Here is a 24571-nt window from a genome sequence, read left to right on the forward strand (position 1 = left end):
AGTGGTTGTACCAAATCCACCATTTAGTTGGACTAAGTTGCCTAAAACTTTCCAAAATCCCTGTTTGACTTTAAACTAATCTACCTCCTAATCCTTGTTATTCCATCCTTGTAACATTATAAATAGACAAGTCCATCAAATCCTCTAATCATTGCATTAACACTTCATTAATTCCTCTAAACATAGCATACAACTTTCAAGCATTGGCTCAAACAAATGCAAAAAAGAAGAGAAATGGATACTTGTATAAGTTGTCTCATTGTGGTTATACTATCACTACTCTCTACTTTTGCTAACGCAGAATTTCATTACCATGAATTTATTGTAAGTATACATTCACCTTTTCTTTTTATAACTTAAGAAAAAAAATTCCAACATTGTCCTGAAACACCTTTTTTTTAACAGGTTCAAGAAACTAGTGTAACTAGGCTATGCAGAACCAAGAATATAATTACAGTGAATGGACAATTCCCAGGGCCAACTTTGACAGTTCGAAATGGAGATACATTGTTTGTTACTGTTGTTAATAGAGCTCGTTACAACGTTACCATCCATTGGTAATTACCTTATAAGTGAAAAATATTTTTTTTTATATTATCAGTGCATAAAACTTAGACTGTTCTGAATTTCTGTGCAGGCATGGAATTCGTCAAATGCGAACACCATGGGCTGATGGGCCTGAGTATGTTACACAATGCCCAATTAGACCAGGAGGATTTTACACATACAGATTTACTATTGAAAACCAAGAGGGTACATTGTGGTGGCATGCTCACAGCAAATGGCTTAGAGCTACTGTTTATGGTGCATTAGTTATTTTACCTAAACAGGGTTCTAATTTTCCTTTTTCACTGCCCCAGAAAGATTTTCCTGTTCTTCTTGGTAATGCTTCTTTCTCTTTATCTTTTCGGTTTAATTTATATACACTGACAGTGAAAAAGCACGTTTTGTACTATTTTTATTTCACTCCGAATTCGATAAGACTATATGTTTTTATTTTGTATAGGAGAATGGTGGAACAGAGACATTATTGTAGTACAAAGACAAGCACAATTTACTGGAGCAGCTCCTAATAATTCTGATGCATATACTATTAATGGTCAACCTGGTGACCTCTACAGATGCTCTACACAAGGTCCTTACTACATAAAAGAAAATGAAACATAAAAGATTTAACTTATATACACTGACAGTGTAAATAATCCGTGAAACGACTAATTCAGAATTGTAATGCAGGTACTGTGAAATACTTGGTGAATCCCGGAGAATCAGTTCTCCTGAGGGTGATCAACGCTGCACTCAATCAACAACTTTTTTTCTCAGTTGCAAACCACATGCTCACTGTTGTGGGTATTGATGCTACTTACAACAAGCCTTTTACAACTAATGTCATTATGGTTGGACCTGGACAAACAACTAATGTAATTCTCACTGCTAATCAGTCCCCTCGCCAATACTACATGGCCGCTCGTGCCTATGCCACAGTCAGAAATGGGCAATTTGATAACACTACTACCACTGCCATCCTTGAGTACAAAAATCTGAACTCGGGCGCGAAGTACACAAATGTCAACTCGGGGGCGAATTCAAGGCCTTTATTGCCTCAACTTCCAGCCTTCAATGATACAGCCACTGCCACTGCTTTTGCTAACCAATTGAGGAGCATCCCTAGCAATAATAGAGTTCCCAATCAGATTGATGAGAACTTGTTTTTCACTGTTGGACTAGGCTTAGTGAATTGCACCCCTGGCCCTAGATGTCAAGGGCCTAATAATACGCGATTTGCTGCTAGCATGAACAACATTTCATTTGTTTTTCCTAGAAGAACTTCATTGCTCCAGGCCTATTACCAAAACATTCCAGGGATTTATACATTGGACTTCCCACCTGTTCCACCGGTGCAATTTGACTACACGGGTAATGTTTCACGAGGACTTTGGCAACCAAGATTTGGAACAAAGCTGTACAAGCTCAAGTTTGGTTCTAATGTACAAATTGTGTTGCAAGATACTGCTATTTTTTCAACAGAGGATCACCCTATACATCTTCACGGATATCATTTTTGGGTCGTTGGACAAGGTTTTGGTAACTTCAATCCTCAAACTGATTCTGCTAACTTTAACTTGATCGATCCGCCTGTCAGGAACACAATCGATGTTCCTGTTGGTGGATGGGCAGTCATCCGTTTCGTGGCTGATAATCCAGGTAAAGAACCTGATTTCATCATTAAAAATGTTCAAGTTTTCAAATTTTATACCTATTTTGATAATTTGATTGATTTGTTGCAGGGGTTTGGTTGTTCCATTGCCACATTGATTCTCATTTGGCTTGGGGCCTAGGTATGGCATTCATCGTCGAAAATGGAATAGGAGAGAAACAGACAATGGAACCGCCTCCACCAGATCTACCACAATGCTAATATGTTTAAATTGTAGCAAATTAAGCACTTCTTAGTGTGTCTGTTAGTTGTTTTCTCAAGTGTGAGCCATCAGGATTTCATTTGTCTATGATTAATGTTAAAGTACCAACCAAGATTTTTTTTTTACTTCACATTGTATGTACTAATCACAATCTTGGATTCTGTCAGCATCAGATAGAAGTATTGAACAGTTAACGTTTTCATACTTAAATCTTCGTTTTCACTTCCTTCCAAATGAAAGAAAGTAAACATTATGTACGAAGACATTAGTGAATGAGTTTGATGCCAAGGGTCATGTGGTCTTGCTCTGTGGTCATTCTGGTCTAATTTTGGATTTATGGTCAGGACCTCTTACATCTCATTGCGTGTAGGAGTATGTTGTTCCACACTTTGGCTCAAGAGCATGTGCTGATCCTCCTAGCTCAAGGAGGCATCTAATCTTTTTGTTCTCTAGGTATGTGTACTGTTTGTATGCGTAGGCTTGAGCACATTCACCAAGCTTAGAAGTTTTTTCAAAATTTGAACTTACTATTGCCAACTGAATTTGGTTTCATCCTTCTTTGGAAACCTTACACCTTAGATTAAACTAAAACTTTTCACATATATCAAGGTAAAAACATGAAAAATAACATTTTAGTGGAAAGCTCAAACATGCAATAAACTATAAAGTGGAAAAATCACATACCTGTTGTGTATGTTTATTATTTATCCCTAATTTAATACTAGAGGAGTTAAGTACGGTAAATAAATTCCCATGGTTAAATTGTTCAGCTCTTGTATTCCCTTTTTCTTGTTGCGACTGACCTTGGTTTACACTAGTACTTTATAAAATTGTATACTTATGTGAGAATTAAGAAATCGCTCTTGTGAAATACTTTTAGCTTGCTAAATTTTTGGCAATTTTAATGCCTAATATGGTTTTGATAAAGTGCTAGTAAACAAAAAGAAAGATATTCATGTTGCTTTATTTGAGTGCCCCAATTGGCAACAACAATAGTACCGACAATTCCACCGACTAATAAAAAGTAAAAGGATCTCCATATGCTGCCCAAAACAAGTGTTCCCACATTCAACCAAAGACGCGCCACATTATTTTTCCATTTGTTTATCATTCAGGATGGCACAAAAGTGACATACAATAATCACAAGTTAACACCACTAAACCTATATAACTTTGTGTCAAGTAATGTAGATGACCAATATGCCTACACTATGTCATTAAGATCCATTTACTAGCCTCAAAATTGGCATGCTAAGAATTGAGGGCTCTGCTACTAGATCTACAGCTTCCACCAGAAGCAAGGTGGAAAACAGAAAGTACAAAATCTTATCTTGTCCTCTGAGTGACCTAAAGTACCTTGTCAGAGAAAGGGAGAAATGCATTGCTGAAGTAGGTGATAATGAGTTGTGAATATGTTAGGTCACTAGAGAGAACTTGAGGTTCGCGTTCCGCACAACAGCTAGCAGATAGGAACCATATCACATTAGATAAGAGGTCCAGCATTTCATCCCAAGAGTGTGCTAGCAAGAGGGACTACATTAAGAAATGTATAATTAGCTATCTAACTTCTTCGACATTTTTAAGAAAGAACAAACCCATATCACATAATAACAATTCCTTATATTACACCCACATAAAATAGCAATAAGCTAAAAGATGTAATAGTTAGTGAGACATATCTGGGAGTTTAATACAGTTTTCCGCAGGTACAAAAGTTTATTTCAAAGATATATTACAAGTTTTTCAATAAATTCAAGAATTTCAAAACCTACAAGATTCAGATACACCAAGATCACAACACATCTAATTAACAACAGGACACAACAGCTCTACAAAAGCAGTCAATAAAAAGAGCTTATTCCCTTTTCTTGCACAGTTTCTATAGAGAGCACATAATTGTTTTCAAAGGAAGACATTTATTCAGAAAATTACTTTTTCCATGAAACATAACAACACCTTGGCCACACTGATTAGAAGTCAATACTTGTTCACAATACATAAAGAATCCAAATAATAAAGAAAATAACATTAACTAACCTGAAAATTAAATCTACCTCTAAACTCATTTATATTCAAAGGTAGGTGGGCTAGGAGCATCAAAGCTCTCTAAAACCTGTGTCTTGCTACCACCGCTTGACGTCGTCTCCTCTTTCTTTCCACCTCCAAAAAGCCCTCCAAACCAGGATGTCGAGGAAGAAGAGGATGGCGCTGAAGATTCTGTCATCATACCATCAATACTTACTGGAGCTTGACCAGGAAGCTTCCCCATTGGTTGACCAGGCAGCTGCCCAGGGGGATATCCAGGCACCCCAGGGACATTTGGTAGTGGCTCATCCATGGGTGGGAAATTTTGGGGAGCACTCATGACTTTATTTAACATGATTCCAGCTCCCTCTATTAATGCAAGTAAAACTCCACCAAACATAGCTGATCTAGAAGCAGCACCTAGTCCCTGCCGCATCTGTAGAAAACCACCAGTTGCTGCACCAGCAATAATTGAGTTCCAAGGATCTTCTTTCTGCCGGAGATAAACCATTGTACAATCAAATGTGGAAAATAGGCCACCCCACACAGCAAAACTACCACCAATACGAGGAGCATTCATGCGCACTGCCTGTGTACCACCAATCAAGCGCTCACCTTTTGGCGAGTTGTAAATGCCTTTTAAGAAGTGGAAGGCTGAACCTCCAACAGCACCCATACCAAATGCTCCGCCAACATCATCAAGTATACGGTCAGGGCAAGGTTCACGAGAGGTCTCTGGTGTTCCCATTGTAACAGGGGACAAGCACTAACTAGGAGGAAAAAGGGTTAAAAGGGGATGACACCAACCAAGCAGACTTGCTTTTACTTTCCAAGGAAGTGATTGGTTTAATTTAATGAATTCACCTGCATCAAAACAGTCTCATCAAACTGCACCATCAAGGGGCTGTAAAGTGAAAATCACAATTAACATTGAAAACAGCAAAACCACTAACATGAACACAAACTTTGCATTGAAAACAAAGAACTGCTTTTTCCCTACAGCTCTTAGAATAAAAACCCAGCTCAAGTAACAAAGTAAACTCAGGTTATATATAAAGTACCTATTTTTTTTAATCATGGAAGGAGGTCAATAACTTCCTCTCAGCTACTTACAACTTGCCCGTTTCTTATAAAGCAAAGTTTTTTCACCATAAGGATTAATCTATAGTTTTTTTTTAATAATATTTGGACCGGACAACTTAGCTTCAAATCACTCTTAGGACAGATATGTTAACAGCAGCAAATATTTGAGCAAATTAAAGAAGCCAAGCTATAAACATTGATAGACTAACTTAGATAATAATCAATAGGTTTTTTGAAACTTGAAACAAATGGCATTTTGATGATAACACCTTGCGCACCTTGACCCTGCTCAAAGAGATTAACTAATCATTGTTTCTCTCTTTACTCCACTTTCTCTAGTGTCCTTTTACCAAACTACCAAAGAATTCAGAAACCATATAGACTAGGAACTTAGGGTTGTTTGGTATGGGCAGTGGGATAGACAAAGTTATCCCATGGGCTTTTCTTCATCCAATAGAAGTTATCCCATGGGCTTAGATGTTCCACCGTATACATTGGGTTTCTTATCCAATCATTGTAGTATAAATAATCCCGGGACTAATTAATACCCCTAACCAAACGCGGGATAAAATAAATCCTTATCCCTCATACCAAATGACCCCTTAGAGTACAGGAAAAACCATCAGAAAACCAGTACAAAAAGACAGGCACCATGACCCAGTTTCAGCAATACCATAAAATAGAACTGAGCATAAATGACAACTAGAAAACATTTTTCACAATGCAACAGTAATTCAAACCAGATAGAACGTCAACATTGACACAACAAAACCAATCACAAATTTCATACATGTAGACCAGAGAAACGAGCTAGTTCAGATATTACCAAATGTAAGCCAGGTAACAATGGGTGCTAGAGCACTAACACAGAAAAACACTGATTGAAAAAGAGTTATAATCACTGCCATAAAATCCCAAAATCAAAAAGGGCTTAAACCCTAGCTACACCACTCCAAACACTTCAATAACTCCCAAAATCATAACAGTCGACATGAGAATTAGAACATTAACACATAATGTAATAGCAATTAGAGAGAAAGCAATAACATCTCAAGAAAGCAGTGATCCATAGAAAAATTAAGCGAAAAACAACTCAAGAAAACAGTGACCCATCAAAAATTAAGCAAAAAACATCTCAAGAAAACAGTGACCCATCAAAAATTAAGCAAAAAACATCTCAAGAAAACAGTGACCCATCAAAAATTAAGCAAAAAACATCTCAAGAAAACAGTGACCCATCAAAAATTAAGCAAAAAACATCTCAAGAAAACAGTGACCCATCAAAAATTAAGCAAAAAACATCTCAAGAAAACAGTGACCCATCAAAAATTAAGCAAAAAACATCTCAAGAAAACAGTGACCCATCAAAAATTAAGCAAAAAACATCTCAAGAAAACAGTGACCCATCAAAAATTAAGCAAAAAACATCTCAAGAAAACAGTGACCCATCAAAAATTAAGCAAAAAACATCTCAAGAAAACAGTGACCCATCAAAAATTAAGCAAAAAACATCTCAAGAAAACAGTGACCCATCAAAAATTAAGCAAAAAACATCTCAAGAAAACAGTGACCCATCAAAAATTAAGCAAAAAACATCTCAAGAAAACAGTGACCCATCAAAAATTAAGCAAAAAACATCTCAAGAAAACAGTGACCCATCAAAAATTAAGCAAAAAACATCTCAAGAAAACAGTGACCCATCAAAAATTAAGCAAAAAACATCTCAAGAAAACAGTGACCCATCAAAAATTAAGCAAAAAACATCTCAAGAAAACAGTGACCCATCAAAAATTAAGCAAAAAACATCTCAAGAAAACAGTGACCCATCAAAAATTAAGCAAAAAACATCTCAAGAAAACAGTGACCCATCAAAAATTAAGCAAAAAACATCTCAAGAAAACAGTGACCCATCAAAAATTAAGCAAAAAACATCTCAAGAAAACAGTGACCCATCAAAAATTAAGCAAAAAACATCTCAAGAAAACAGTGACCCATCAAAAATTAAGCAAAAAACATCTCAAGAAAACAGTGACCCATAAAAAATTAACCAACAATCTATCGAATTACCAAGCAGGACAACGTTATAAACAAAGAATTAAGTGTATCCATGAACAAGTACAAGACTTTTGGAACCAAAAAGGAAGAAACCCAAGATACCTAGAAACCCTAGAAATCTAATTGTGAATATACATATATAGCAGTGTAATGTAGAGTTGCACAGATTTACTTACATGGGATACAGGAGAGAAAACAAGAACTTGTTGAAGAAGAGAAGACTGTTGTACTTGTTCCGCTTCGACCAAATTTAGGTTTTGGGCTTTATGTATTTTCCAAATGTTTATATACAATTGTTTTTGTTTCTTTGTTTATTATTGTTCATCTTCACAAAAAAAAAGGAATAAACTGGAAAATAAATACTTAAGTAATTGGTCTTTTTGGCCTTGTGTTTTATTATCTCCTCAAATAAAAAACAATATCAATATAAACTTATTTTTCACCTAGTAGTAAATGTGAGTCGTCAGCTCTTTGTATACATCGTCATTCATTCTTATGGATTAAATAATTTCGTGAAATAGTTGAATCATCGATACATGGTGTTCGCTGTCCACGATGACACGAGAAATTCATTGAGCTTTATCACAAAAAAAAAATCGTAACAAGATTTTTATAGATGAACATGCAGATAAATTATTATCGAAATCTCCAAAGAATAATGACCCACAAATTTGTTTAAACATTGAGGAACCGTGGGAGGGGTACTTCCTCCCCCTCTTTGTGTGTCTCCCCTCCTATTTCCATTGTGCGCTCATCTATATGATGAGTTATTAACGAACTGCTAAGTAAAAAATCCCCAAGAAATACTAAATGATAGTTCACCTCTCGCATCTCGTTAGCAGTGTACGTGGAGGACATGTGCTTCCTTGAAACAAAAATCACTCTTGACAACAGATATCTTGATTCTCACATCGAAAAGAACATAGCGAAATACAAAATCTTGTGAGCCGTTGAATCTTTGAATGCAAATTGCTCCTAAAACTTCAATCGAGAGCACATCACATAACTCATCCACCCACACCACATCCAAAAATTGGATCGTGATAATGTCAATATTTGATTTTAGTATTAAACTCTGTCATTGACATTGGCATAAAATATATACATAAATGCCAAGTCTTTCTAAATTACTACATAAAGCCTTTTCATGGACACATAAATGCCAAGAACATATGGCCTTCCAGCAGCACAAGATAAGATGGCACCAAATTAGAAAGAAATTATTACTGATCGACGACTATGTCTAAATGAACTTCAGCAGCACTAACATAAATCTATAGGAATCAGTATCTAGTAATACAATTGTGGATCATGTTTATAATTTAGAAGCAGCAGATAGGAAACAACATTTGGTGTAGACATGATTACTTTCGTGTCCAGTTAAACATTATGATTAGTGACATCAATGTGAAATTTTGTTTAACCAGTAAGCTAAGTATCTGGACTGAGTGATTTATATTTACCTTGCTATGTTGTGAGTCCAAATCCAAAGGGAAACAATGGATCATAGTGAGGGTCACCAACGTTCATTGGAAGTTGATCTACAGTTCTGAACCATGTTCTTGGAAGTTTTCAAGTAAATCCGTAGTCCCCAAAGAGAAGATCAGTGATACCTTGACCTTCAGTTCCAGGCTGCTACAAGTGCATCAATTGAAAGTAGATAAGGTTCAAGAACGAGTGGTCGACCAGATATGACTATGACAACACACTTCATGGATTGACAAACATTGTTAATGACATCAGGTCCAGGATCTGCCATTGTGAGAGTAGGACTGTCTCCTGCACTCTCAGCACAAGTGTGCTCACCGACAACCACAATAGCATAGTCAAAGCCACTAGAAGTAGCATACTTGCTGTCAGGATTTTCAACATAGATGACTTCTGTTCCTGGATCAACTGCAGACTTTATTGCACCGAGGATGGTAGTACGTTCCTGTAAATGAAGTTCACTCAACTTACAATGCTAGCCAACTGAAAATATCAAATGGTTATTTATGCATTATGACAGTAGTTACTTAGCCTGCTGCAGTTTCCTATATAGAACTACCAATATATTTGAGTTTATAACATTTTCCAAATGATTTGTGCACAGTTCAACTACATTTTCTGAGAGAAATTTCTATACTCATTCTCCTTTTCCCCCTTTATCTTGTTAGGGTGGTGGGTGGGGAGATTATTCAAGAAATAATAAGGTCAAGTGATTTCACAAATTTTCTATTTAATAGTAAGTCATTACATGTAGTATTAGAGGTCTTGTGAAACGCATCAGAAGAAAAAACATACCATTTGTAGCATCATTACCACTAAAACCCTGCCAAGTAATAGTCCATCTGCCACATTGATAACCTAAGTTATCAGCATGGCTACCAGCAATCAAAATTCTAGACATTTTCTTAGGAAGAGGTAACAATGGGTTACTAGCAGTTTTCCCATTCTTCAGCAGCACAAGGGATTTCCGCACAGCTTCTCTTGCTAAGTTCCTGTTCTTCCTGAATGGAAACCAGGACCACAAAAGCTGAATTTCACATTTCAAACAGTTCAAAACGTATACATCTCAAACTACGGACACATAGGCCCCAAATGGTAGTTAAGTGGAAAGGGTCTTGAGATCACCATATCTCGTACAAATCCTTCAAGCAGGGGCAAGGATTAGCCCAAAACAAACAACTAAACAATGGTCATATACAATGCATGCACTAACATTGTAACTGAGGCTTGAAGTGTAAAGTATCATGTTTTAGTGACCTACCTGCCTCCCAACCTCGTTGATCAGGCTGAAATCAGTGTAGGGGTTCTCAAAAAGTCCCAAGGTAAATTTAACTGACAAAATCCTCTCCACTGCATCATCAATCCGATCCGTTGGGATAAAATTGTTCTTGACGAGGTAAGTCAGATCATTGATAAACTCGGTAAAATAATATGGGACCATAACCTGCAAATGACCAATTTGACATTTCCTGATTTAGTTTGAACACCAAAACATTTCCCAAACTCAATGCATCTGAAGATTAATTTGCTCCAGCTCTCTCTGTCTCCCTCTGATGTACTAGTATCAGTTTTTAGAACTAGTTGAATGTTGACACTGGTGTAGGGAAAAAATCTTACCATGTCGACACCAGCTAGAATGCTAGTCTCAACTGAATAAGTGTAGTTGGCATGAGGTGGAGAGGTAAGTCTGTCAATACCTTGCCAATCTGAAATGACAAAACCCTGGTAGATTATCAAACACCAATCAGTGAAATCACCTCCAAATTATGGAATTAATGCTTCATGAGAAACAATAAGTGATCCAACAAGTTGGCATGATACAAACACATGAAATATCAAAAATATATTTCGGAGGATGTTAATTCCACAGTTCTGTAATTCCCATGTGCGTAATAACTAGCTGCCTTTAAACAAGCTTCCGAATTAACCACTGAGGTTTATCTAATCTTTCCTATCATTTTTTAGAACATTAACTTGAACTTGAGTGTACCCTTAAGAAAACCAGTAACTAGATCATGGTCAGTATGCATCTTTCTGCCATTCCAGCTAGAATAAGAAGCCATAACTGAAGCAACGCCTTTGATAATTGAGTCGTCGTAGGCAGGCATGTGGATACTCAGCAACTCATGCATGTTAGTCACAGTGTTATTCTCATTAACACCCTTAGTTGTGCCCCCATCACCAACAAAGTGCTTTGCACAAGCAGCCACCTTTTTCCTGAAAATTGAATGAGTTGGAGGTTTATGCACAGGGAATCCTTTTACAAGCAAAACTTAGAATTTAATTACACAAGAACCATTATCAAAATGTAAATATAAGATCTAACTGGTTTATAAAAGGCTCATCAAAAAATTGATAATAACTACAAAACAGTGGCAAAAAAGGGAAAACAGCATTAGCATAAAAGCATCTCATATTGGACTTCATTGTGCTCTAATGATAACAAGCAACTAAAGAGCAGTCAAGATTCTCATTACTTAAACTTAGATTTGACAGTTCTTTGCACAACGATGAGGAAGAACGACTGTAGATATTCATTCTAACTTTCAAAGAACAGCATATTAAACAATAAGCATGGAATTGCTTTCAAATTTTCCATACTTTCCAGATCCTGCATCTAAATTTGCAAAACAAGTTGTACTAACAATCCATCTCTTTTTTCATTTATTGTTAAAGATCACGAGTTCATGTTTCATTGTTAATCACTGCTTCATTACATGCCATTCTTTGTTGAACTATCATATCAGAATTTGATGAAAATATTGTGAGATGCACGTTTTTGCATGTGATTTGCACTTAATAATCATTTCTCCGATCACTTAATTTGCGGTTAATGATCATGTCTTCTGGTTTCATAGTTTTACTTTTCAATGAAAGCCAAGACTGATGTATAACAAAAAGACGTTATGAACATGCTTTCGAACTCCATAGACAGCCTTATCTCTTGGCGTACTCTGGATAATTCAAACTCAGAAGAAGAAACTGATTAAGTTCAGCTCAGCTTCCTTTATCAGTGAAAAAAGAATCCTGCTTTAGCTCAATTTCCTTCCCTTCTTTCTTTCTTCTTTTCATCTCTTTTGAATATTTTTTCGACTTATTTCTGTATCCATTTAATTTTGCATTTCCTGATCTTGTAACTCTGGAGTAACCATGAATACTCACAAGTCAACTTTTTTTTTTCCTCAGTGTTCATCGCTATTAAATCTACAACTATTAATTCAATCTCCAAGATAAGTGCTGGTAACAAATTATGATCAAGAGATGCATAAAAAACAGAAAAACTAGAAAATATGATAAGGGTACCAAGTACAGGCAGACCTCTATATATAACAATATTTCACTATAACAACCATGTTTTTTGTGGACTCGATCTTTCATGTTATGTTGTCTATAATACCATTTCACTATAGCAGCCAAAACATATCAGAACATACTACAATGTTATAGAAAGGTTTGACTATACTATATATTGTGAATGATCCTTATCAAGAAAATCCAGATGTAATTTTTTTTTTATATAAACAAGGGCATCAAATCTCTATTTCTCATAACAATTTACTTCAAAATGTTATTATTCAATCTAAAAGGAAAGTAACACAGCAACTAACAAAAAAAAAAAATGCGCAAGAAAAAACTAAACAATTATTCAAATGATACAACTATATAGATATGAGATGTAACTGAAGTAGAAGTCCAAATCAAACCGGGCTTACTACTTCTAGCTCTCAAAACAATCTTCTTTAGACTAAAATCATCAAATCTCCAAAAACAAATGCTCCCTGTCTTACTTTCTTTTTTTAATCCATTTAAAAAAGAATGTCTCTATTACCTTTTTTTTGGCAACTCTTCAGAGTCCAACTCTCTCCGTGAAATATTTAATATCACAAAATTAAAGGACATTCAAATATATTATACATATCTTTAGTTTAAGACCACAAAAATCTTTTGATGTTTCTTACTTTCTTGAATTTGGTGTCATGTCAAAACAACAAAAACAAATCCAAAAATGGAGACTACACAAGAAAAGTTACAAACATCAAACATGGAACGCATAATACAATATATATATATTGCTGAAAATAACAGAAAAAAATATTTATTTGAAAACTGAAACGATTGTATTATCAAAAACTTTTTAAGGCTTCAATATTTCTTAATCCCAATTTCAATTAATCGATTCAAATTTATTACTCCATATTAAAAAAAAAGTTTTGAAGTAATTTACTATTAGTACCTTTTATCAAATTATTATTATTCAAAACAACCCTATTTTTCTTTTTTCTCTTAAAGGGAGATACGTAGTTAAAAAGGCAATTGATACAGCAAACATGTGGCTAAAACAGCTCCACTTTTTTGGTTTGATATTTGCAGTGAGAAACAGAAAAAAGTATTCCTAAAATCATGGCTACTCTTTCGTTAACATGTTCTTTGCCCCTTCAACCACCTTCTTCTTCACAATCACAATCACAATCACGGAAATTAATTGATTCAATTGTTTCAACTCCATTTCAGTATAGCAGTAGCAGCACCACATCTAGTAATGGTAGCTTAAAGCCCATTGTAGTTGATGGGGATCCGCCCACTTTCGTCTCTGCTCCCGGTCGCAGAATTGTAGCAGGTTCGTTTCCCTTTTGCTTTCTGGGTTTTCAAGAGTATTTATTATATGGGTAGACTGCGTGTTTTAATGTTTTACTATATTAGAATATTTAGAAATAGTTCCAATTGGGAATTGTGGGTTGTTGCAAAAATTGAACCACATGAGCTACCTAACCCCTTTGTGCCATTTTTGGGGATGAGATTGATAATGCAAAAACCAATCAATATGCAACAATAACAACACACCCAGTGTAATCCTATAAGCGGGGTTTGGGAGTTTAGGATGTATGTACACTTTATTTCCAATGGACCCAACCAATCACTAGAGATACATAAAGATTTAAAATGGTCAAAAACACATCTAAGCTATCCCAATGGTTAGCGAAACACAATTAGACATTGACTAGACCAAATGTTTGTCTAGAAATGCTTTAGGCACCTTTGTTTCTAAAATCTCTGTCCACCTGACATGTTCTATTAACTAACATTAATTTTTTTAATTGATTTCTGTAAAACCCTAAACTCTCCCCTTCCAAGCTGGAGATATCGATGCCATGACAGAGATGAGACCACGACTAAGAAGGTGGAGAAGAAGATGTGGATGTCAAGATCGAAATAAATTAACTTATATGGTGATAGTTTTAGCTTTTAACCTTATGTTAGTTTATTTTAATTTTTCCAAGATGGAATTGCTTTTCTACCTGGAGTGCTAAGTGGCAGAATTTTTAAATAAAAGAGAGAGGGTAGTACACACATCATTAGAAATTAGTCAAGCTGTGTTTCGCTGTAAGCTCACACTCTCAAGTCTCATTTGTTCAAGTATGAAACTAAAAAAATTGGAATAGTTTAGGTGTGTTTTTTACCCTTAACCCTTACATAAATGAAGCCAAAAAATATACAGCAGTGCAACAGGCTGGAACTTTTGTTGGAGATATTTGGAGAATTTCTTTGTCAATTGTATCATAGCAATTTTTAATTATTAAGCTCATGAATTTGATTGGAAGGCTTATTAGTTCCATATATTATCTCCTAACTAACTAAACCATGCCTCAGTCCTAAACAAGTTGTGTGTGCGCGTGAGAGAGAGAGATAGTAGTGAAATGATGAATTGAAAATACACAATTGAATAGGGGAGAAAAAAGAGAGGATTTCCTCCTCATATAGAGAAAGTTAGGCTACTCGGGTTATGATTAGAGTGCTCTTCTCCCTAACCTTTTGCATATTTGATTGGTCTAATTTTTGTTTTAGTTGGAGATTTGCATGGAGATCTTGATAAGGCAAGATGTGCACTTGAGACGGCTGGTGTGCTGAGTTCTGATGGTCAAAGTTTGTGGATTGGTGGTGAGACGGTAAGCTTTTAAATTTGCGATTATATTCTAGCTTGAAGGTTATAAATGGCATTCTACTGTAATTGAGATTTATCAACTTATTGATTAGCGTATAGAAACATTACATGGTTCTCTTTGCCAGGTTTTGGTTCAGCTCGGAGATATACTTGATCGAGGTGAAGACGAACTTGCAATTTTATCTTTGTTGAAGTCATTAGATATCCAGGCAAAAGCCCATGGTGGGGCAGTTTTCCAGGTCTGTGTGTGTTCAGCCATATTCTACAAGTATCTTGGCAATATGCTGACAACTTATCTCTCTTATCTTCATTGTTACAGCTGGGTAAATGTAGCTTTTATACTGTGCAATTTAATGACTATTTTGGAGACTTGAATGATGATTTGCTGTTAACCTTATGTGTGCTTGATGTCATGAATGATTATTATTTATTATAGGTCAATGGAAATCATGAAACTATGAATGTCGAAGGAGACTACAGATATGTTGATAATGGGGCACTTGACGAGTGTATAGACTTTCTGGAATACTTGGATAAATGTGAACGCAACTGGGAAGAGGCTTTTGTCAGTTGGTGTGCTGTGTCTGCCAGATGGAAACAGGATCGGAAGGTGTCTCAAAATTATTGGGCTCAGTGGAATTTGGTGAAGGTGTGTTCCTTTCAAATCTAGTCTTCATCTCATTTGCTGATTGGAGGTTTCGGAGTTACTTTGAATGGCTGGACAAACAAATATATTGGCATAAGAAGCATATTAGTGTTGACTTATAAAAAAAACATTTTACTATAGGTAAACAGCAAATTACCTTGTTACCGAAACATAACCATTTTACACAAGTATTGAATTTAGCGAGCAGTCCAATTGCAATCAGTGGGTTGACGAAAAAAAAGCCCTTAAAGTGATAACTGTATAATTTTTAAGCAGATACTTGAGATAGTTTCCTTTTTTAACTTTCCGCTCTTAAGAAACATTTGCTGTTTTTTCCATGTGCTTTGGTGCTTGATATTTTCTATGCTTATTAAGTCGTCCAAATATTAGGACAGCGGCAAAAGGGTGTAATTGCAAGATCAATCCTGATGAGACCCGGGGGTCCATTGGCATGCGAGTTGGCACGACACGGTGTAGTTCTTAAGGTTGATGATTGGCTTTTCTGTCATGGTGGCCTTCTTCCTCATCATGGTAATAAGCTAATCAGCTGCCCAGTTTTCTGGTTTTCTAGGATACATGTAAAATGATTTTCTTATATGATTATTAATGCTATTGCAGTTGCCTATGGCTTAGAGAGGCTGAATAGAGAAGTTTCTCGATGGATGAAAGGTCCGAGTGAAGAAGACGATTCTCCACAGATCCCTTTCATAGCCACCAGGGGCTATGACAGTATTGTGTGGAACCGTTTGTACTCCAGAGATGGCCCGGAGCTGGAAAACTACCAGCTTGAGCAGGTTATATGCAGCTCCTTCTGTGCACATACAACAAGCTGTCCTCTCATATCATGTGGACTTATCTCGTTTTCATCCTGAATCGATGGAAATTGTTTCTCAGTCAGCTCTTTTCAGAGTTGTATTTTCTGGTTTATTGCCTATTGTTCTTTCCTGTGTTGAAATCAGTTATGTTTAGTTTCTTATCTTAATGTAACATAGTTATATCAAGTGATGCTAATCTGTAACTTAATGATTTTCTCCTTTACTATCAGGTACAATATCTTCTTGAAGAGACACTACAAAGTGTGGGCGCCAAAGCTATGGTTGTAGGACATACTCCTCAAGCGATGGGAGTAAATTGGTAGAGGATCTTGATACGATTTGTTATTTTTCCAAAAGCAATACTAAGATAGACACTTTGTATTAGACATAACTAATTACTAAAACCAATGATTACTACTCGTTTCTTGATTAATTCTGGTTTTCCCTGCAGTAAATACAACTGTAGAATATGGCGAATTGACGTAGGAATGTCTAGAGGAGTACTTGACTCAAGCCCTGAGGTGATTTCCTTTCTGGCTCATGTACTATTATAATTCCAATATTATATGTACAACTCACTCTGTTAAGAGGCGACTATTTTCTTAATTTATTTTCAACTTATAGTCATGTTTGCTAGCTTACTTGTACGGCTCATGCACCCTCTTATGCTTGGAGTCTTTGCCTTTCGGTTGTCTTTTATCAGGTACTAGAAATAAGAGATAATAAAGCTAGGGCCATAAGGAGCACCAGGGATCGGTCCAGTGAACTTCAGGTCGCTGATTACACGTAGATATCATAGAAACCCCAAGGTATGCTGAGAAGAACTTCCATTCTTCATTTGGTACGATGTTTCACTTTATATCATTATAAGTACTTTCACTTTATTTTTGTTTGCATTTCATGATTTTGATTGGTTAAACTGATTTGCAAATACTTTTCGTTGGGATAGGTGCGATGAGGATGTTTTGTTTAAAAGAGAAACATTAAGAATTTCATAAAATCCTTGAGTTTCCTTCTCTTTAAATGAACTTGTTATAATTTTCCCTTTTGTTCTTGGGAGTGTTTGTTTGGCAAGTGTTCGCCGAGAAAGAAAATATACATGTAGGATTTCTGAGTTCTCTTTTCTCAACCCCCAAAACATTTTCTTTAAGAACTTATAACCTTATAAGTATATCATACAATATATATTGTTAGCACGTTCTCTGCAAACCCAAAAATTTACTCATCTTAGGATCAATTTTGTGATATTTGTAATTGTGATGCATCATTTCATCTTCTTCTTTTTTGTGTCTACAGACTCTTATCTTTCTATTTTCACCATAGCGATGGTTCAGTTCCTGTTTTTGTCAAGTGAGAATAATACAACACGGGGCTTTCGTCTTGTAGAAATGGTCATGTGAATTGAGTGATTTCAACCGTTCCAGAAACAAGGAACTGTAAATTGAAAGCTGGCTCCTTGTATTCTCTTTGTATAAATTGTGTATAGTGATCCGCTGTAATTTAAATACTAGTCAGAAATACATTGTGTTCGTCAGTATATAGCAAATCCAAAGCACTGGTAGTTAACAATCATTTGTTACGCGTACATTTTAGCCATTCTCATAAAACATTAGATGTTTGAACGGAAATCCATAGCTATTTGAATTTTTTTTTTTTTTTTGTATCAAACAAAATGTTTAGCTATATAATGAACTGTTGAAGGTATCAGAGACAGAAATATATGAACTGAGATAATAAAAATAGCATCATATTTCAATTGTCTCAGATGGACACTCCCTCTTTACTTTTCTAGTCTTGCATGAACTTTTTAGTATTTGCATCAGTTATAAATATTTTCAAGTGTGAAATTCCTCTTTCAATACTGGTTCACAATTAGCAATATTATTATTTTTTTAATAAATATATATGGTTTGGGATTACGATATTATTATTTTTTTAAAAATATATATGGTAGTCAAAACGAAAGATGACTGAAAGTGAAAAAAGAATGCACCAGCCGGGAATCGAACCCGGGTCTGTACCGTGGCAGGGTACTATTCTACCACTAGACCACTGGTGCTTGTTATCTATATTTCAATAGTGATATAAAAAATTAGAAATCTCTTTTCCTTGCTCGTTTGTCTAAAAGCTTACTCAAAGGATTGATATCGTTTCACACTTGGATCTGTTAGTCTTTTTTTTTCAAACCCACATTGTTCAAATTCTTTGTATCCAGAAAATCATCGTTTATTGTTAGGCATGCGGGTATATCCAAGAAAGAGAGGACAACTTATTTGATAATTAAAGTTCCCTTGGCTATGATGATAGCCAAAAGTTATAGGGGTGAGAGAAATAATATAAAGATCAAAACAACAAAAAGCAATGTTGATGAATCAAGGTGGTGTTCCAACTAACATTTGAAAAGAGAATGATAAAAATAACCAATTCTCATGTGATGAATTAAATACTCAAAAATTTTCTAAACCAATTCATCCTATTTCTTCATGATATGAAGAAAAAAAAAATCATCAGGACTCAATCTCACCAACTTATTCAAACTTATCATAAATTTATACAGACCCTAAATAAAAATGAAAATATAACTTCGTGATGGTAGATGCAAATTAAGGCTACACAACCTCTCTTCTTGTTTCTCCGTCTTCAAACCCACATCAGGTGGAATTTCTGTATGGTATGCATACAACAATAGAGAGAATTCTCTCTTTCTCTTTCTTTTTTTTGGCGTGGAGATAAGTGATAATATTCCCTTTCTTACTATATATTCAGGCCGTCACACTGTTGTTAACAGTGTTGTGCTCCTGGAAGAAGGCCTTGGCAGCTTCGTATGTAGACCAGCAAATTGCAGCAGCAGGAGCATGGAAGAGCATCCTTGGCATCCATCCCCTCATAAGACCTCTGTATCCGTCCTTCTTCACAATTATCCGAAAGACATCCCCAATTGACCCAGATTTAAATCTATCACAGCCACAGATACCCTGCATCAACACATCAAAGATTAAATGAGTAACGTAATTAGCAAATGCCTCACTTTAGATTAAGGACAACCTACCCTTTGTGGAATACTACGCGAAACTCAGCAATCTAAGAGCAAAATACAAAACAACATCGGACATATTCTTTTTAAATATTTTTAAATGACGGGGATTTGTATAGCTGAACCCAACTTATTTGGTATTGAGGCATAGTTGTTGTAAGGTACAAAATTGGACTAGTTCCAAGATTTTAAATGCATCTGCACAGGACCAAACATTAGGAGCTACATGAAGCCTAGACAAACAAATTGGTTCAAGTTAAAAAAAGCACTGATTTCTTTATGGAGAAATTAATATGGTCCAAAACTCACAATTTTGTTCACATGTGATGGCTGTTCAAGATAACCAGCGAGATTTGTCATTTCAGATGAAATTAAAGCACACCAAGACTTCCAACATAACGGAGCAAAAATCAAAATCACAGCCAATTGGCCTTGCAGCAAGTACAGGTCTAGAAAAGAGCAAGTAAAGATCAGATGATAAAAATTTCTTCTATTTCCTCATTGAGTAAGACCACATGTGATTTCGTTTACAAAGCCAGAGTGTTCCCCAGACCATCCTTAATATAAGTTTCAAAGTTTGAATAATACATCTTTGATTATGTGAAATAAATAGTTCCTGTAAAACAGGATAAAATGCATGAGTATCCTCATTTGACCTAAATGTATGAAGTAAGGAACAAATGAAACTATTCACGCCTCGCCATAAATACTATCTCAATATTTGCAAATACTGGTTTGGCCTTGAGTATTTGCAAAGATGAATTTCAATATTTGAACTTCAAGTGTTGAGGGGTAATATATTTGTATTGATTGTTAAGTGTTAAGGAGCTTCTTAATAGCTGGTTGAGGGGTAATATATTTGTATTGATTGTTAAGTGTTAAGGAGCTTCTTAATAGCTGGTTGAGGGGTAATATATTTGTATTGATTGTTAAGTGTTAAGGAGCTTCTTAATAGCTGGTTGAGGGGTAATATATTTGTATTGATTGTTAAGTGTTAAGGAGCTTCTTAATAGCTGGTTGAGGGGTAATATATTTGTATTGATTGTTAAGTGTTAAGGAGCTTCTTAATAGCTGGTTGTTCTGCAGGGGCAGCAACGAGTTGAAACAGATTGGAAGGTTTGTTCCATGTTGTGTTTTTTGAATATTAGGAGAGAAAGTAAATGGAGATGTTTTAAAAACGTGTGACCTAGTGGTCAATGAAGTGGGTTGAGAATAATGAGGTCTTAGGTTCAAATTCCAACGGACAGACAATAGGTTTCATTTATTCCTAACTTCATACATTCAGGTCGGGTTTTTTTTAAACTCTACCGCCAAGGCTTGGATATAGATGAGAATGTACCCCGACCTTCCCACTACCTCGTGAAGGTAGAGCAGCTGTTCCATAAAATAAAAGAACCTAACAAGACAAACCCTATAGACTTCAACTAAAAACTCAATTAGGCAATATTTCTCTTCCATCAAAGAGAAGTCCTTAATCACTTATTAACATCCATAAAGTGTAGAAGACCTTAAAGGACGTGAATGCTAATGGACCTGTTGCCTAATTGAGTAAGCACCAATAATTTAATAGACCTTCTTGGTATCCAAACTTTTACAAAGAACGTTACATGAATATGCAGTAGAAAGAGGTTACAGATAACCTTGGGTCCAATTTCTACTCAGCAACTGCTACTATGGTAGAGGTTAATCCGACTTGAGCCAACCTCAATAGTCAGGACAAGCCAGCCTCAAGAGCTCGGGATATCCAAGAAGCCGAGTAGAATTTTGTAGGTTTCTTCCTTCTTTGTTTTTCTCTAGTTCTGTGCTTTTAAGTTATGTAACCTTATCCTCAAAAACCCCAGTCCCAAGATAAAACTTTGCTGACCTTTTCCGGCTCCGTTCTTAATAGTTAAAATTCAAAGTATAGTGTTTTAATTCCAGACCAATAATTACCACTATGAGTGACAATGTTAACAACTAGATTCCCAGATAACCAGCCCAAATCAATAAAAGAAATAACTCCAATAAAGCCAGAAAGCATACCTGGCATTGTAATTGCGTCTTGACAACATCAAGGGGCGTTGTAACTAATGCCGCTAATGCTCCAGCTACCGCCCCAGCAGTGGCGTGGACTATTATACTTTCATCACTTGCACTATCTGGCGAAACACCGGACAACCCCAGTTTCGCCGCCTCATACGTAGCAAAATGCACAGCTGTATATGGGGCATTCATCAAGACAGTAGTTTTATACGAAGCATAAAAAGCCTTAAACCCCTCTTCCTTCAAAACCCTTTTTACACAATCCAATACACCCTTATAAGGGCTTTCACTCAGCTGCAACCTTTGCTTCACCGTATCCATCGGTGTAAAAACTGCATCACTTGCAACTGTAGCGCAAACACCCGAAATAGCATGTGCAGCTGAATTATTAGGATTCCCACCGGAAAATTTCTTCTTACAACTCTCATAAACAGAGAAATAAACAGCATGGGCTGGACCAGCACCGAGTCCCATAGCTCCAATGCCACGATAAAGTCCAGCAACACCTTCGGATTTAAGAATTCCCCCAAGCGCCGTACGGATACTGGCAGATCTCAAGGGACAAGTACCTAGGGCTTGCATTTGGGTCTTGATTGTATCTACAGGGAACATCGCCATGTGTTCAACCGTACCGGCAATTGACCCGGCGACCATAAACTGCCAAAAATGGAGTCCGTCATGTGCCGGAGAAACAGCAACCACCGGGTGGTAATCAGGTGGTTGCGGAACCGGTAATAGGTCCCGTTGTTGAAACTTCGGCGAAGCATCGGTGGCCATGGATGGGAAAACTAGGGTTCCAGTACCTTCCGGTTCGGGTCGGGTTCGGGTACGGGTTGTGGTCAATTTGGTTCCTTTTCTGTACCAGAATTAGCGGCTCAATAACTTAGAGAACCGTATAATCAAGAAAAGAGAAAGCTTTAAGCTTTTTTTTTTTAGGGATTTTGTGGAAGGTTTGAGGAAGAAGAGTTGCGGTTAGGTTTAGGGTTCCAAAATATTGGGAATTTTGCTAATAACTGTCGACTTTCCCAATCTAATTGGGAAAAGAAAAAAGAACAGTAATTATTTTTTTCTTTTATTTATGTAATAATTTTTCAATTGTGTGTCCAAATCAATTTGTTCACACGCCTCAACTAAATTATTCAACCTTAACTTTTTCACTGAGTATTTATTAGTACTAACGATCCAATTGAATAAAATAATAATTTTATTTTTTATTTTTTAAATATAATTAATTATTGTTTTGAAAATGACTATATTTAATAAAAAACAATAATGAAGAATTAAGTGATAAGTTATTTTTTAATTTTCAAACTGGATGTCTATTTTTAGTGATGTTGAAAAATAAAGCGAAAGGAGGGAGTAATTAATTTACTACCTTATACTTTGTTTGGAGTATTGTTTCATAATGCATGTGTCGTATTGTATTATACTATATTATTTTAATAAATACATTATTTATCATCGTTACATAATATCACATATCCATAGTTTGAATAATAAATCTACAATAAAAAGTAAAGTACATAGTAGAACTATCATGAAAAAGTTGGGAAAGCCTAAAATAAAATAATTAAATAATAAATAAAGAAAAAATTAAGAAAACGATGCGATTACACCAAATCGATCGTTACACAAAATATATCTTTTAATTATTACCTAACAATGAATTTAAACAATATAATATAATTTAAGTAATAATCAAATCAATCGATATTCTTAAACTAATAATACAATACGATAAAAACAACAGTCAACATGTAACAGCCATCCAAACAAGGTTAGGTAGATGGTTGATAGTTTTGATCTATCGAAAAAAAAAATGTTAATTTCGATTAGCTTCAAATTAGCCTATTAATTAATGAAGTCAATTACTATAATAATTAAGTAATATGCCTGTTCACTTAATTTATTAATTTTTAAAATTAATTATTTAATTAGGTGTAAAATACTTGATACTAAATAATTCCTTTTCTTAAAACCCTTTTTGACTTTTCTATTAAGAGATCATTCAACATGGAGCCGACGTGGTTGATTTTTCATTATCACGACTCTTCTCCTCTAGAAAGATTTAAGAATGAGAAAAGAGTGTTATTCACATAAAGTTAATATAATTAGTATAACTAAATTAATTATAATAAAATATTTCTTATTAATAATAGGTTATCAAATTACCATTAACTACTTATTAATTATTAAATAAAGTTATTTATATACTTCTTATATAATTTTACTGCAAAATATTTATTACATGTTAAAAATTGTAAGTGCATCGAACCCAAATTCTTTTTCTTTTCATCTTCATCGTGGAAGGATACTTAACTATCCAATTAGGGTTGCAGTGGAGTAGTAAGTACTCCTTCATTCTTGACCACATGTCTTGCGTTTTGTGTCCCTCTAAGTACATAATCGCTTTTGTTAGAAAGCGTTTTACCCCAAATATGAAATCTCTCCATTTAAATCCAAATTAAAGTCGAACTCCAAGTTGAACACCAAACATTATGTAGTCAAATACTCTTTTTTTTTTTTTTGTGAAACAAGCACTTCTGACCAAACAAGCCAAAATACATCTTACCTTTCTATATGAAATTTGAACTTCCCCAATATTCAAAATCAAATGTTATATAATAAATTGAACACCTCTACTCTATACCACCAATCGATAGATCAGAGATTTTAATTATTATATTACTATATAAGAAGAGTGAATAAAATTCACTCTTCTTTCGACACGTGGCACCAAGATGGCCCACCTACTTTTATACACTCCTCTTTCATTATATTTTAATTTTTTCCTTTTTAAATAGTACTAAAAATAAAATTTAAAATATCACAAATTCGATTAACTCTCAAAATTTTACGCGAATTCTATAATTAAGACGAAGGGAATAACATATATTATTTGAAAAATTACATTAATTACTATATAAGAAGAGTGCTTTCGACACGTGGCACCAAGATGGCCCACCTACTTTTATATTTGGTTTTTGAAGATGGCCCACCTATCACAAAGATGGCCCACCCTTTCATTATATTTTAATTTTT

General features: G+C 35.3%; 4 protein-coding genes, 1 non-coding gene and 1 pseudogene across 6 annotated transcripts; 2 read left to right on the forward strand and 4 right to left on the reverse strand.

The window, feature by feature from the left end:
* The first annotated feature begins 219 nt into the window (after positions 1-219).
* LOC102590317 (laccase-3) lies at positions 220-2550 on the forward strand. The gene is made up of 6 exons (XM_006350862.2): positions 220-324; positions 406-557; positions 638-882; positions 1007-1135; positions 1237-2205; positions 2289-2550. The coding sequence occupies exons 1-6, from the start codon at positions 235-237 to the stop codon at positions 2417-2419; spliced, it is 1716 nt and encodes a 571-aa protein (XP_006350924.1). The 5' UTR covers positions 220-234; the 3' UTR covers positions 2420-2550.
* Positions 2551-3629: 1079 nt separating this feature from the next.
* On the reverse strand, positions 3630-7876 carry LOC102577490 (uncharacterized). 2 transcript variants are annotated; one of them, XM_015310186.1, is made up of 3 exons: positions 7760-7876; positions 4458-5309; positions 3630-3953 (listed from the first exon to the last, which is right to left on the reverse strand). In XM_015310186.1, exon 2 carries the CDS (start codon positions 5191-5193, stop codon positions 4483-4485), a length of 711 nt encoding a protein of 236 aa, XP_015165672.1. In that variant the 5' UTR covers positions 5194-5309; positions 7760-7876; the 3' UTR covers positions 3630-3953; positions 4458-4482.
* A 1174-nt stretch (positions 7877-9050) lies between these two features.
* On the reverse strand, positions 9051-11688 carry LOC102590660 (beta-glucosidase BoGH3B-like; annotated as a pseudogene).
* A 1692-nt stretch (positions 11689-13380) lies between these two features.
* Positions 13381-18177, forward strand: LOC102598391 (uncharacterized protein At1g18480). The gene is made up of 10 exons (XM_006350804.2): positions 13381-13689; positions 14916-15016; positions 15138-15251; positions 15449-15661; positions 16054-16189; positions 16277-16452; positions 16704-16792; positions 16925-16994; positions 17177-17282; positions 17770-18177. Exons 1-9 carry the CDS (start codon positions 13473-13475, stop codon positions 17261-17263), a joined length of 1203 nt encoding a protein of 400 aa, XP_006350866.1. The 5' UTR covers positions 13381-13472; the 3' UTR covers positions 17264-17282; positions 17770-18177.
* Positions 18178-18461: 284 nt separating this feature from the next.
* On the reverse strand, positions 18462-18532 carry TRNAG-GCC (transfer RNA glycine (anticodon GCC)). Its single transcript has one exon. It is a non-coding gene; the product is annotated as a tRNA-Gly (tRNA).
* Positions 18533-18884: 352 nt separating this feature from the next.
* On the reverse strand, positions 18885-22591 carry LOC102598734 (mitoferrin-like). The gene is made up of 2 exons (XM_006350805.2): positions 21530-22591; positions 18885-19448 (listed from the first exon to the last, which is right to left on the reverse strand). Exons 1-2 carry the CDS (start codon positions 22304-22306, stop codon positions 19236-19238), a joined length of 990 nt encoding a protein of 329 aa, XP_006350867.1. The 5' UTR covers positions 22307-22591; the 3' UTR covers positions 18885-19235.
* Positions 22592-24571: the final 1980 nt, after the last annotated feature.

This window comes from Solanum tuberosum, unplaced genomic scaffold (assembly GCF_000226075.1).
Source record: "Solanum tuberosum cultivar DM 1-3 516 R44 unplaced genomic scaffold, SolTub_3.0 scf00128, whole genome shotgun sequence".
Classification (NCBI taxonomy): Eukaryota; Viridiplantae; Streptophyta; class Magnoliopsida; order Solanales; family Solanaceae; genus Solanum; species Solanum tuberosum.

Coding starts and splice junctions, on each gene's coding strand:
- LOC102598734 (XM_006350805.2), bottom strand. CDS start 22,306: ATGGCCACCGATGCTTCGCCGAAGTTTCAACAACGGGACCTATTACCG. Junction 19,449..21,529: donor AGACGCAATTACAATGCCAG/GTATGCTTTCTG, acceptor GTGTTGATGCAG/GGTATCTGTGGCTGTGATAG.
- LOC102590317 (XM_006350862.2), top strand. CDS start 235: ATGGATACTTGTATAAGTTGTCTCATTGTGGTTATACTATCACTACTC. Junction 325..405: donor TTCATTACCATGAATTTATT/GTAAGTATACAT, acceptor TTTTTTTAACAG/GTTCAAGAAACTAGTGTAAC. Junction 558..637: donor TACAACGTTACCATCCATTG/GTAATTACCTTA, acceptor ATTTCTGTGCAG/GCATGGAATTCGTCAAATGC.
- LOC102598391 (XM_006350804.2), top strand. CDS start 13,473: ATGGCTACTCTTTCGTTAACATGTTCTTTGCCCCTTCAACCACCTTCT. Junction 16,190..16,276: donor TGGCCTTCTTCCTCATCATG/GTAATAAGCTAA, acceptor ATGCTATTGCAG/TTGCCTATGGCTTAGAGAGG. Junction 16,995..17,176: donor TACTTGACTCAAGCCCTGAG/GTGATTTCCTTT, acceptor GTCTTTTATCAG/GTACTAGAAATAAGAGATAA.
- LOC102577490 (XM_015310186.1), bottom strand. CDS start 5,193: ATGGGAACACCAGAGACCTCTCGTGAACCTTGCCCTGACCGTATACTT.